Below are 14,099 nucleotides of genomic sequence, written 5' to 3'. Positions count from 1 at the left end.
TCTGCGTAGCGTTTGTGTTGGTAGTTGGAGGAGGAAAATGCCTCTTGTTAACTATGACCCCCGTAGCGAACTATCTTCTTTTTCCTTTCAGAACAAAGACATGTTCCCCAAGGACTTTGCAATACCTGACCTGGACGAGGCTGAGGAAGATGATGAAGAGGAGGAGGAAGAGGAAGATGACTTGGATAGCGAGGAAGAGGGGGAGTCAGCCTGGAAGGATGGTGGCCATGATGTGGGGAACAGGCCGTTGGGTGGGCAGCCTAACAAGAAGGGTGGAACTGCCTCAGATAGGAACTGCCAGGAGCTTGTGCGATGCCTGAGGCAGGAAGGTGAGAGCCTGGTGGCAAGAGAAGGAATTGTGGCATGCTGCGGCGCAGCTCACAGTGGCATGGTGGTTTGGGGGGCAGGCAATAATAATAATTATTATTTATTATACCCTGCCCATCTGGCTGGGTTTTCCCAGCCACTCTGAGCGGCTCCCAACAGAATATTAAAAACACGATAAACAAACATAAAAAACTTCCTTAAACAAGGCTGCCTTCAGAAGTCTTCTAAAAGTCAGATAGTTGTTTATTTCCTTGACATCTGATGGGAGGGCGTCACCACCAAGAAGGCCCTCTGCCTCGTACCCTGAAACCTCACTTCTCACAGTGAGGGAACTGCCGGAAGGCCCTCAGAGCTGGACCTCAGTGTCTGGGCTGAACGATGGGGGTGGAGACGCTCCTTCAGGTATACTGGGCCGAGGCCATTTAGGGCTTTAAAAGTAGGCACCAACACTTTGAATTGTGCTCGGAAACATACTCCTCCCTCCCTTGACAACTGGAAGTTCCTGGCCTGACCTCTTAGGCATTTGCCATCAAACTGCATGACTTTGCGTGAACCTTTGGAGATGCCCATTGCTCCCCTGTGACCACGTTGGAAAGCTGCAAGAGGCTTCCAGGGAATTTTAGGATTGCCCGAAATACCTTTCTGAATGTTACCTAGTTTTGGGGATCAGCTTTGGAGTGTGGAGAGAGCAAGAACGCTAATTTGGTGTAGTGGTGAAGAGTGCCGGATTAGGACCCGGGAGGGCAGGTTTCAAACCCCCACTTGGCCATCGCTCACTGGGTGGCCTTGGCCCAGCCAGTGCCTCTTAGCCTAAAACCTACCTCGTAGTGTTGTTTTGGGGGTTGAGTGAGGAGGTGGAGAACCATGTATGCCACCTTTTTGGAGGAAAAGGTGGGATATAAACACAATGAGTAATGAAGTACAGTGGTACCTCGGGTTAAGTGCTTAATTCGTTCTGGAGGTTTATTCTTAACCTAAAACTATTCTTAACCTGAAGCACCACTTTAGATAATAGGGCCTCCCGCTGCCGCCGCGCCGCCCGAGCACAATTTCTGTTCTCATCCTGAAGCAAAGTTCTTAACCCAAGGTAATATTTCTGGGTTAGCGGAGTCTGTAACCTGAAGCGTCTGTAACCTGAAGTGCAAGTAACCCGAGGTACCACTGTAGTTTTTACGGTTATATCAAAAATTACTACGACTCCCATCATCCCTAGCTTAGCAGGACCAGTGGTCAGGGATGATGGGAACTGTAGTCGAAAAACAGTTGGAGGCGTAATATTTACAACCAGATGAAAGTTTCACTTTGGAGTAATAAATTTTCAGAGTACAGTGGCACCTTGGGTTACGTACTCAATTCGTTTTGGAGGTCCGTTCTTAACCTGAAACTGTTCTTAACCTGAAGCACCACTTTAGCTAATGGGGGCCTCCTGCTGCCACCGGAGCACAATTTCTGTTCTCATCCTGAAGCAAAGTTCTTAACCTGGAACACTATTTCTGGGTTAGCGGAGCCTGTAACCTGAAGCGTATGTAACCTGAAGCGTATGTAACCCAGGGTACCACTGTTGTACCTTTCCCCCATGCTTCTCTGTTTACCCACACAGTATTTGGGCCTAGGATGGCAGAATGGACTTTGTGCCGCTTCAGGTGGGAAGTACAATTTTTGTTCAATTCGCCAGGACATCCCATGCCAATAACAGGACGAATCTCCAGCCCAGCCTGCTGTGCTGATTTAAACACAATAATAGAGGAATTTGAGCATTGCAGGGGGCAGGGAGCATTTTAAAACACTGATTCCACTGACCTATCCAGTCTTTTACCACCTCGCCCTTTTCACACGTACCAGAGAAGGCCTGGTCTACCCAATAACACTGGTCCTTTCCTAAAGTTGTCGAGAGAAGGAGTCCCTTCATCTTTCCACCCACTTTTGTCTTTGTAGGTCTGTCCGGCCCTCTGCTATGGCTCCAGAACTGCCTGAACCGGACAGCTTCTGACCGAGAAGAGGATGGTAAATACAGGGAGAATGTTGCAGATTCCTGTTTCTTGCGGGGGGAGGCTGAGGAAGAGATTTAATATTTCCCTTCTGCTTCTCTCAGCCTCCTCTGGAGGAACGATGTGGGAGCCAGCTAGCTATATATCACCTTCCCTCCAAACTGTATTTAAGCCAGGCTCCTTGAGGAGCAGCAAGACCAGTCCAATAAACTTTTATAGTTAGTTAACTTTCATCTTACTTTGTATTTCTGTACTTAACCTAGGTTATTTATTTATTTTGTAGTACTGAATTTATTCTGCGTTTGTGAAGCTGTTGATTTGCCATTTTATTTTGCTAACGCTCCTCTGTATTTTGCATATTTGTTTTCTCCTACGCTCTGCGTTTTAATGTTTCCGTAGATTTGGAAGGGGACCGCAAGGGTCATCTAGTCCAACCCCCCACCGTGCAAGAATCTTTTGCCCAATGTGGGGTTTGAACCCACGACCCTGAAATTAACTTTGTCTCGTGCCCTACTGATGAAGTTCTCCCTTCAGTTCAAGCTGCTTTGGGCACACCTCATTGTGGGAAAGCAGCATATAAACTTGAATCAATCTGTGTTGTCTAATAAGGAAGACAAAGGCTAAAGAGCCAAATATCCACCAGGATGTTGTAGACATGAATACTATACTGCTCTTTCCCATATGGTTCTAGAATTTAGCTTGATAGATTTCTGTTTCACCAGGATGTGCCCAGCCAGTACCTTTGGTGCCACTGTCTGAAGAGAATGAGGATGCCATGGAACACAAGCGCTTCCAGAAGCTTCTGCGTAAATTAGGGATTCGAGCCCCAGCCAGTGAACAGGTAATTGTTTTGCTAGAGGATATAAGGGTAAAGGGGGATGCTGGTGGCACTGTGGGTTAAACCACAGAGCCTAGGGCTTGCCGATCAGAAGGTCAGCGGTTCGAATCCCCGTGACAGGGTGAGCTCCCATTGCTCGGTCCCTGCTCCTGCCAACCTAGCAGTTCGAAAGCATGTCAAAGTGCAAGTAGATAAATAGGTACCGCTGCGGCGGGAAGGTAAACGGTGTTTCCGTGCGCTGCTCTGGTTCGCCAGAAGCGGCTTAGTCATGCTGGCCACATGACCCGGAAAGCTGTCTGTGAACAAATGCCGGTTCCCTCGGCCTGAAAGCGAGATGAGATTCGCAACCCCAAAGTCGGTCATGACTGGATCTAATGGTCAGGGGTCCCTTTACCTTTACCTTTATAAAGGTAAAGGACCCATGGACGGTTAAGTCTTGTCAGAAGCGACTATGGGGTTGCGGCGCTCATCTCGCTTTCAGGCCGAGGGAGCCAGTGTTTGTTCACAGACAGCTTTCCGGGTCATGTGGCCAGCATGACTAAACCACTTCTGGTGCAATGGGACACACTGATGGAAACCAGAGTGTACGGAAACGCCGTTTACCTTCCCGCCAGAGTGGTACCTATTTATCTACTTGCACTTTTTGGCGTTCTTTTGAACTGCTAGGTTGGCAGGAGCTGGGACAGCGGGAGCTCACTCTCATCGTAGGGATTCGAACCGCCGACCTTCTGATCAGCAAGCCCAAGAGGCTCAGTGGTTTAGACCACAGCACCACCCGCATCCCATAGAGGATATGGAAGGAGAATGGGTTTGTGAGTGTAAAACATTTTTTAAGGAACAGGCCTTTTTTGTAATACAGTGGTACCTTGGTTTATGAACTTAATCCGTTCCAGAAGTTCGCTCTTAAACCAAAGCGTTCTTAAACCAAGGCGTGCTTTCCCGTAGCAGCGGGGGACTCAATTTACAAATGGAATGCACTCAACAGGAAGCGGAACATGTTCTGCTTCCAAGGCAAAGTTCACAATCCAAAATACCTACTTCCGGGTTTGCAGTGTTCTTAATCCAAGTTGTTCATAAACTAAGCTGTTCTTAAACCAAGGTATCACTGTGTTTGTTTTTTTGCGTTCTGGAAGGGCAACTTTAATAATTCACTTAGAAAGACTATTTCATCATCATCATCAATTTATTATTTATACTCCACCCATCTGGCTGTGTTTCCCCAGCTACTCTGGGCGGCTTCCAACGAAAGATACATTAAAACATCAGTCATAAAAAACTTCCCTAAAGAGGGCTGCCAGATATGTTCCTCCTTTCTTTGCTTTAACTGAAGCTGGGTTTCTGTGAGTTTAGCTATTTCCTGCTTAGAATAAGACAGCCGAGTGTCGCTCCTAGGTTAAAGTGACCCAGCAGAACTTGGAACGCATCCAAGATCCTAAGTTAACAGAGGTTAAAAAGTATGAGCTCCAGCAATGTTTGGTACAGTCCCACACCAAAAAAAAAATCCTCTATTTAGCCCTGTTCATCATTTGTGGCTTTTCCTGCTTTGTATGTACATTTTTGGAGATGACTGAGGAAAAAAGGTTGAAAGAAGTGGGGGAAATATAAATATATATTCAGGAAAGATGAGCAAAAGCATTCCCAAATGCTCCTAAACAAAGACGGAAGTGCTTCAGTCTCATCAGCCACAGTTATGTGTTAAGTTTGTGGCTTTGGTGGAACAGCAGCTTGTATTCCTCTATTGGCTCTCGCTCTGTCTGCAGAAATATTCCAGCATTTGTGCTCTGTTGCAACGTTAAACATTCAGTTGGCTCTTTGTAATCTTGCCTTTCATACAATCATAGAAGATAAGATAATTTAATTTAATTATTAATGTGCTGTTCCGCCCGCCCCCCCCCCCTGCATTTGTTTCGTAAAGGTTTGCCTTTCTATCTTGGTATCTGTCCTTTCTCCTTTTTTGACTATGTTGAAGTGTTTTGTCCCAATGATTTATGACCAGATCAGGTTTGGATTATGTCCTCCTGTTTGCCCAAGGCCTTCTTGCGAAACAGAATTTCCCCTCCCTCTCTCCTCCCTGCATAGTGCCGCCTCCACACATTGCGTCTGCTTTGGAGCCGGTAGATGAACCCCTAGAACAGATTTTTTTTTTGGGGGGGGGGAGGTCACACATGAAGAGGATAAGTTCCATTGCACAAGTGGAACTCCTTGCACGATTGAAACAACTTCATTGCATACAACCCTTTGGTTTAAATCCAGGCTGGCGCAACAGTCCTTGAGCTCTGCTGCTGCTGCTACTACTACTACTACTACTACTGCTACTACTACTACTACTACTACTACTAATAATAATAATAATAATAATTTTTATTTATACCTCGCCCTCCCCAGCCAAGGCCGGGCTCAGAGCGGCTAACAAGCAATAATAAAAACAAGTTGAATGAATACAACTTAAAAACAAGATTAAAATACAACAATTAAAATATTGAAACGTTAAAATATTAAAATGCAGCCTCATCACAGGAGGAGAAAAAACTCTGTCTTACAGGCCCTGCGGAAAGAAATCAGATCCTGCTGGGCCCTGGTCTCATGAGGCAGAGCGTTCCACCAGGCCGGAGCCAGTCTCCCTGGCTCTGGTTGAAGCTAATCTAACTTCCTTAGGGCCCGGGACCACTAGGGTGTTGCTATTTATGGACCTTGAGGCTCTCCGTGGGGCATACCAAGAGAGGCGGTCCTGTAGGTACGAGGGTCCTAGGCCATGAAGGGCTTGAAAGGTCAAAAGCAGCACCTTAAATCTGACCCTGTACTCCACCGGGAGCCAGAGCAGCTGGAAAAGCACTGGGTGAATATGCTCCCATGGCAGAGACCCCGTGAGGAGCCTCGCTGCTGTATTCTGCACCCGCTGGAGTTTCTGGGACAGCTTCAAGGGCAGCCCCGCGTAGAGCGAATTACAGTAGTCAAGCCTGGAGGTGACCGTCTCATGGATCACTGTGGCCAGGTCGGGGCGGGAAAGGTAAGGGACCAACTGCTTGATGCGGCGAAGGTGGAAAAATGTCGCCTTGGCTGTTGCTGTAACCTGCGCCTCCATGGAAAGGGAGGCGTCAAGAATTACACCCAAACTCTTAACGGAAGGCAGTGGCCCTAATTGGGCCCCCGCAAGAGAAGGGAGTTGGTTCCTCATCCCCATGCCATCCCGACCCAGCCATAGGACCTCTACTTAGCTCTGCTGGGAGCAAGAAGCTTCCAAGAAGGAGCCAACAGCAGAAGCAAACAGTGCCTTCTTGTAACCAGGAGCTAGCAGCATGCACTTACCTTCTTTACTTCCTACAGGAATCTTTCTGGCGCATCCCAGCCAAGCTCAGCCCAGAGCAACTACGACAAGCAGCTGCTTCCATTGCCTCTAAAGAAGTGGAGACCAAAGAGCAAGAAGCCGGTAGGTGTATGGAAAGGGAAACACACTGAAGCAACCCTGCCTGTTGAAAAGGCATGTCACTCCCTTGTTCCAGCAGCGCCACTGGCTACCAGTCTATTCTGGTCACGCACAATTCAAAGTGCTGGGTACAACCTATGAAGACCCATATGGCTTAGTTACAGGTAGGTAGCCATGTTGGTCTGCCGTGGTCGAAACAAAATAAAATTTAAATAAATAAATCCTTCCTTCCAGTAGCACCTTAGAGACCAACTAAGTTAGTTACAGTGGTACCTCAGGTTAAGAACTAAATTCGTTATGAAGGTCTGTTCTTAACCTGAAACTGTTCTTAACCTGAAGCACCACTTTAGCTAATGGGGCCTGCTGCGCCGCTGCTGCACGATTTCTGGTCTCATCCTGAAGCAAAGTTCTTAACCCAAGGTACTATTCCTGGGTTAGCGGAGTCTGTAACCTGAAGCGTCTATAACCCGAGGTACTACTGTATTGGTATGAGCACACGAAAGCTGGTCTCTGACTTAGTTGGTCTCTAAGGTGCTACTGGAAGGAATTGTTTTGTTTAGTTTTGTTTCGACATATGGCTTAGGTCCAGGCTATTTGGGAAGCCATGTTCCCTCATACAAACCTACTTGGGTTTTGAGATCAGGAACTACAAAACGCAGAATGAATGAATTGGAAGATCAATTGCTCCTAGGCCCTCTGAAGGTCCCATTCCCCTTGCCAGATAGACCTTTCGCTTCTCTCAGAACCTCCATTGTTTGTCATCTGTAGAGCTGAACCTGCAGCCTCAGAATTTCAGAATGTGTTTGTGAGCAGTCCATGACATCACAGAAGCTCAGCCAATGAACACGCAGAGACAGAAAGCAGTTCTAGCGTGTGTGTATATATATAAACATTCTATTGATTTAGAGCCTCTTATTGTTGTACATGCACACTCTGTGTGCTGTTGTAAAATGAGGGCGTATTTGTGCACTAGTTTTCTTCCTCCTCTTGGCAGTTGTCCATATAACATGGAAACGGTTTCACGTGCTACTTTCCTGCGCTTAGGTGTCTTAAAAACACCCAAGTACAAATAAAGAACAGGCACTAAAAGCATCAGCACTAATGCCTAAGCTCAGCCCTCACTGATTGCACAACTCAGCCTAGAATAACTTCCTCAAACTGGTGGTTAATCTGTAACCCATTTTAGCATCCCAGTTCATACTGACATTATTGAACCCAAAAACGTTAATCTGGATGGGCATGCTCTCAAACGCTTACACAGGGTTCTCCCCCTCTTCAAGTTTAAGTTTCGTTTCTTAAAAAACATGTGAATTTGCGGAATTGGTTGCTGCCGTCTCATATTGTTGCATTTATCTGGGTGGGGAAAGATTCTGGCAGTCGTGGCAGAATCAGGGAGACATGGGAGACAGCATCTGTAATCAGAGCAATATGTTTTTCAGGCCTAACCAGCCTTTGACCCCTTGAGCAAGGCATAGCCCAACTAGCATAGTAACCTTCCAGGGGCTTATACTCTCCTGGTACGCCCCCACAGAGGACCTTAAGATCAATGAATAATCATAGTTTAGAGGTCCCGGGCCCTAAGGAAGTCAGATTATCCTCCACCAGGGCCAGGGCCTTCTCAGTGATGGCTCCGACCTGGTGGAATGCTCTGTCCCATGAGATCAGGGCCCTGCAGGATTTAACTTCCTTCCACAGGGCCTGTAAGACAGAGCTATTCCGCCTGGCTTTCAATTTGAACTTAGCCTGATCTTTCCTTCCCCCCCTCTCCCCTTTTTATGAAGATTACCCACCCTGGGATCCCACAGCTAATTCTCCCCTGGTCTCCACACTGGCCCAAATAGGACTAATTTAGCCAGCTAGCTCTGGTGATCATCTAATGTTTATTGGATGGATTTTCCCCCCAAATTGATTTTTGAATTCTGAATTTATTGTTATTCATGTTTTATACTATATGGTGTTTTTTGTTGCATCAATTAAATGTTTTAAATTAGTTGTTAGCGGCCCGGAGCCTGGTTTTTTGAACCAGGGAGGGCAGGGTATAAATAAAAATTCATTATTTATTATAATTATACCTGGCTGGGATAAGGGAGCATCTGGCAAGCCATAAAGCAGGCATGTCCAAAGTCCGTGTCAATTTAATCTGACCCCCATGGCAGTATATAAAGGTAAAGGGACCCCTGGCCATTAGGTCCAGTCGTGGCCGACTCTGGGGTTGCGGCGCTCATCTCACTTTATTGGCCAAGGGAAACGGCGTACAGCTTCCAGGTCATGTGGCCAGCATGACTAAGCCGCTTCTGGCGAACCAGAGCAGCGCACGGAAACGCCGTTTACCTTCCCGCCAGAGTGGTACCCATTTATCTACTTGCACTTTGACGTGCTTTTGAACTGCTAGGTTGGCAGGAGCAGGGTCTGAGCAACGGGAGCTCACCCCGTCGCAGGGATTCGAACCGCCGACCTTCTGATCGGCAAGTCCTAGGCTCTGTGGTTTAACCCACAGCGCCACCCACGTCCCTCTCCAGGAGGTGTACATAGTGTAATAAAAGCAGCAAAGATAATAATAATAATAATAATAATAATAATAGTAATAATAATAATGCAAAGTTGACATCCATGGAAGAGACCTTACTCATTCAGTTGGGAAGACTTCTCAGAACAAAAATGTCTTCAACTGCTTCTGGAAAATCCAGGTAGTGAACACCTGTTGCATCTCTACAGGAATGCTGGTTGCACTGAAAGCCCCACTCTTGAGTTACTATGGAGAGGGCTTCTGAAAACCTTGGAACTTGCAGGAGAAATTCTTCTCCAGGAGGCAGTGACCTACAGGGGTTACAAAAGGGACATCTCCAGTAACTTGTCCGTGAGCTGTATTAGGTGACTACAGCCATGGGCACAAAATTCTATAGACGTTGCTATGCCTGAGATGTTCAGTAATTCATTATAATTATAATAGCCTGTGCTGCAGTTGGGTGTTTGGGAGACCAGCTGTTCTGGAAAGTTCTAGCACCTTCCTTAGAGATCTATTACTCGAATTAAGTTTGTCGGGAACTTTCAACTGCAATTCAGTAACTAGTTTGCCTCGCCACCAGGCTGCCACCTCCCTTTGCAGAGCTGGCTTTGTCTTTCCAGCTGACGCCCTTTCTTTCTTGTCTGTTTCAGCGGAGGACAATCTCGAGACAGAGGAGCCAAGATGCCTGACTCCGGAAAAGTAAGGACTGGGGGGGCACCGGGGTGTGGGAAGATGACAGCACCTCATACAAAGTGGGCAAGGTGAATTGTAATAGCTTAAAAGCACGGAGGAGACTCATATCCAGAAACAAACTCAGGTGTAGCATGCAGAACACAGGAAGCTGCCTTTATTCAGAGTCAAGACCATTGATCCATCTAGCTCACTGTTGTCTACACGGACTGGCAGCAGTGGGGATTCAGGCAGGAGCTGTTTCCTAGCCCTATGCCAGTGGTTGCAAAACTGCTACGACCCTTCCCCCTTCTATATTCATTCTAGTTCTTGGGTGGGGTTCATTTATATGGATGGATTATATAATGGAATTGAGCAGCTCTGTGCTTCAAGCCCGGGATTTGTTTTGCATATCTGATTCATAGAGGCAGAAAACAATGAGTCACATGCAGCCTTGCACTTCCAGCTGTCAGAGTGAAAGCTGGCATGTTCTGAGCAGGAGCACAACAAGGAGAGAAGTCAGTTGCTTCCTGCCCGCTCCCATTTTCCGCCTCTTTCTGTTTGCTGCCCTGCTCCATTGTTTGATATTTTCTGAATTCAATCGATGACCAGCCATCAGCAACTGGAATCCTGCTAGTCTGATTTTTCTTACTTGGTTCTCTTCCCTGCCCCCAATTCAGTCCACATCTCCCTGTTCTTTTCAGAAGCTTTTAACTGGATACGAAAGCAAAAACCTGGCACCGTTATATAGGTTTGTGCCACCTGAGCTACAAGTTTTGTTGGTGGAAACCTGCCTAGAGCCCTGGGGTGGGTGCTGTAGCTTCTGATTCTGCATTCTTCTCTCCCTGAGTCTACGTCTGGCATTTGTATGTGGCAGGCACACACCAACACCCCTCTTTCTTGCCCTTGTTTCCAGGGAGGGGCCCATCCAGCCCCCTCTGGGACCCAAGCGGAGGCGCTTGGTCATTGACGGTGAGGAGCAGGAAGAAGGCAACAGCCAAGGTATGTCTCGTGGCAGCAGTGTAGTTACTTCCATCAAACGCCTTTCCCCAACCTGCATGTCTGCTCTTTCGCTGCCGGTACAAATAATCCATTTGATTCTGGGTGCAACTTGATCACAGATCATCTGTAGGGGTGTTGCTGGTTGTCCCCAAATTGTGGAGGCTCATTTGGAATCTGTATGAAAACTGAGCCTTCAGAGTTAATGACTCGCTTCTGTGGAATGTTCTCCCAATAGGGCTCATCCACACTTACTGTATTTCTCGCTCTATAAGACGCACCAGACCATAAGACGCACCTAGTTTTTGGAGGAGGAAAACAAGAAAAAAAAATATTCTGAATCTCAGAAGCCAGAACAACAAGAGGGATCGCTGCGCAGCGAAAGCAGCGATCCCTCTTGCTGTTCTGGCTTCTGTGATAGCTGCGCAGCCTGCATTCACTCCATAAGACGCACACACATTTCCCCTTACTTTTTAGGAGGGAAAAAGTGAGTCTTATAGTGCGAAAAATACAGTACTCCCCACCGCCACTGCCACCCCCCGCTCTTTCCAGGAACAGGTCCATGCTTAAAAGCTTTGTGTCCGAGAGGTTTTTCTCCCCGCAAAACCCACTCTTTAGCGCTCAGTCACAGCATACGTCAATTCGTGTTTTCTGCAGAGTGCCATTTGCACTGATCAAGCTTTAAAAAGGGCGGATTTTTCAGGGAAATCTCCCGGGCCAAAAAAACCACACCAAAAAAAGTGCTCAGATGCGGAGCTTTCCAGGCACCATGACCTGTGCTTTAGAGAGTGGAGGAAAAGCAATGTGGACACAACCTCAGCTGACACCGTCTATATTGACTTCCAAACATTTACTGAAGGCTTCTCTTTGCTTCCGGTCTTATGCAGACAATTAAGGAGGAGGGAAATCTGTAATAGTGAAACTGGTGGTCTGTGTTAATTTTTGTGGTGTTTCTAATTTAACTGTAACCCGCTTTGGTGTTGTTGTGTTTTTAATGAAATTGCAGTATACAAATATTTTAATAAATAAAACGAACAGTATCCGAAAGGCTGTGGGTTCCCCATCTCTCATGCAAAGGCTTCTGTGGGCTCAAAGTACCTGCCCACGAAGGAAGCTGCCGACCTTGTCTGCATTCACCTGGTCAGCATCGAGGTGCAAGGGAAGAGGTGCCCTATTTCTGCTGCAGATGTTGACTGTATTTCCTCCCCCCTTAGTAAGACCGTCATTGTTTTAGGTTTCCACGAATTAAAATCAACTGACCAACAATAGAGTAGCAACCCCCCCCTTCACCCAATTGAGAAAAATAGGGGAGTGGGGGGGGGCAGAGGCGTCAGTAGGCTACTCGAACAACCAGCAAGATACGCTGAGAGATAAGAGAGACAAAGGGCTCTTGATAGAAGTTGGGGCAATGGTCTACAGAAGAAAGACAGTGCTGTGATTAGATCATTCCATCCTTCCTTCGCAGTACAGAGAGGGCAGCAGAAATTACCAGCCACCCCCTGCCCAAACAGGCTGCCCGCTGCCTGAGCATGTCACTGCTTTGAGTCTCCTAATCACGAGGCATGTCAAGAATCCTCAGCTTATCAGGACTTCAGAAACCCAGCCAAGAATACATTACTGAGGTTCGATTGGGGGGCAGGAGCGGCAGAAAGGATGTTCATTATTCGGTAATGGATAGCAGTGAGAGCAGCTTCTTAATGCTCTCTCTCTGTGTGTTTATCCTTCAGCTTCTTTCCCCAGAATGCTGAATAATTCCCACTTTGCTTCTGAAGCAACTTTCTGCAAAAATCCCATTAAGTCACAGCACGGCTTTTTCCATGACCACTTTATCCCTTGCTCTCCTAAGATCACGCTGTATTTTATCTTTGGCACCGCAGGGTCCAGTGATGAGGACGAGCCGCGGCCTGCTGGCAAAAGGAAGTGCCGGCGAATTGAAGAGGAGGAAGAAGATTGAAGGAGGTGGCCCTCCGTGGCCCAGTTCAGACCAGTTAAACCCACTGTCAGCTCTGGAGCTGCAAGAACCACCTCGGGCAGAGGGGTCCTCGATGGAGCAGCCTGGAAAGAATCTCTCTCTTTTTTTTCTTCCCCAGCCCCGGTCTCCCAGTCTTGGTGCACAACCGTAGTATTTGGGAATGGGATGCAGGCAGACTGAACATGTGAATGAGGCCTGCTAGAGAATGGATGCAGGGAAATGTGAGATCTGCCTGAGGAGGGAAGAGGAGAATGGGCTTTCTGCCCTGCTCTGTTACAGGATACAACAGATGTTGAAGCTGGTACAGGAAGAAGCTTCACTTTAAACTGTTCTGTAACCATTTGTAGTTTATGACACCTGTGACATGGGGCGTTTGTTCTGAATGATGTCTGCTGAGAGCCAGCAAAAGCCACCCTGACAAGACTGACCTGCCAGGCAGAAACAAGGCATGTTGGCTCTTTGAATCTTAAGGCTACTTGGCTTTTGGATTCGTCACCAAAACACGACCTCATCCCTGTGCTCAAGTCTCACATTGCCTTATAATACATGCGCATGGCCTTCTGTCTCCATTGCGCCTTGGCACCTACCCCTTGATATTCCTTCTTCAAAAAAATGGGTGCTTGTACTGGAATCACACAAGACTCGTTTGATGTTGGGTGTCAAGAGTTGAATTGTTTTGGGGAGGGTGGGGTTCAAAAGCAAAGATGTGCTCCTGTGCTGAATTTTGCTCCCAGATTATTGTTCTCATCACCAGCTGCTTCAGTTTTCCTTGCCGACAGCTATTGACTTTGTTGCTTGGGCTGTTCCAGGCAGAGGCAACGTCAGAGATGTCTAAGGTTTGCCTCTCGTTCATGGCAGAAGGGCAGGAATGTTAGCACGTGACTTGTGTGCTTGTGTTGTGTTTTCATAATAAAAATCCCCCAACCAACCCTTGGCTGACTAGTTCTAAAGAAATCCAACGTTTTAAAGGTTATGCCTTGTTTTACATAGCTGCTGGAAAATGCAAGAGCTTCTTGGAGGGAAGAGGATGAGGGCTTTGCAATGGTTTCTGTGCGTTGACTTTCCTTAAATAGGAGGAAAGCAACAGTAATCCTGCTTTTAGCAATTTCAGGTGTTTTCTGTAATTTGAGTATTCCCACATTTGCACATGGGCTCTAAGCTCTATATGTTTGCACCAAGTCTGATTTGTAACCCAGGCCCTGGGATGGGGAACCTGGTGCACTCCAGATGTGGTTCGTCTCCAGCTGCCATCAACCCCACACAAGAATGGTAAAAGTAAAGGGACCCCTGACCCAGAAGACTCTGTGGTTGCGGCGATCATCTCGCTTTATTGGCCGAGGGAGCCAGCATACAGCTTCCAGGTCATGTGGCCAGCA

At 47.2% G+C, this 14,099-nt stretch overlaps 1 protein-coding gene across 2 annotated transcripts in view; it reads left to right on the top strand.

Annotated features, from left to right (window-relative positions):
- The window catches only part of TIMELESS (timeless circadian regulator), a 61,630-nt gene extending 47,979 nt beyond the window's left edge, over positions 1 to 13,651 (top strand). For both annotated transcript variants that reach the window (XM_077923907.1, XM_077923908.1), the window contains exons 24-30: positions 92 to 329; positions 2,263 to 2,331; positions 3,038 to 3,156; positions 6,478 to 6,580; positions 9,734 to 9,782; positions 10,669 to 10,754; positions 12,629 to 13,651. In XM_077923907.1, the coding sequence (XP_077780033.1) occupies positions 92 to 329; positions 2,263 to 2,331; positions 3,038 to 3,156; positions 6,478 to 6,580; positions 9,734 to 9,782; positions 10,669 to 10,754; positions 12,629 to 12,705 (741 nt within the window). In that variant the 3' untranslated portion in view covers positions 12,706 to 13,651. The remainder of the gene's footprint in view (positions 1 to 91; positions 330 to 2,262; positions 2,332 to 3,037; positions 3,157 to 6,477; positions 6,581 to 9,733; positions 9,783 to 10,668; positions 10,755 to 12,628) is intronic.
- The last annotated feature ends 448 nt before the right edge of the window (positions 13,652 to 14,099 follow it).

Source organism: Podarcis muralis, chromosome 2, assembly GCF_964188315.1.
Source record: "Podarcis muralis chromosome 2, rPodMur119.hap1.1, whole genome shotgun sequence".
Lineage (NCBI taxonomy): Eukaryota > Metazoa > Chordata > Lepidosauria > Squamata > Lacertidae > Podarcis > Podarcis muralis.
Note: the sequence above shows the minus strand (reverse complement) of the source record. Positions and strands in the feature narration are given on the sequence as shown.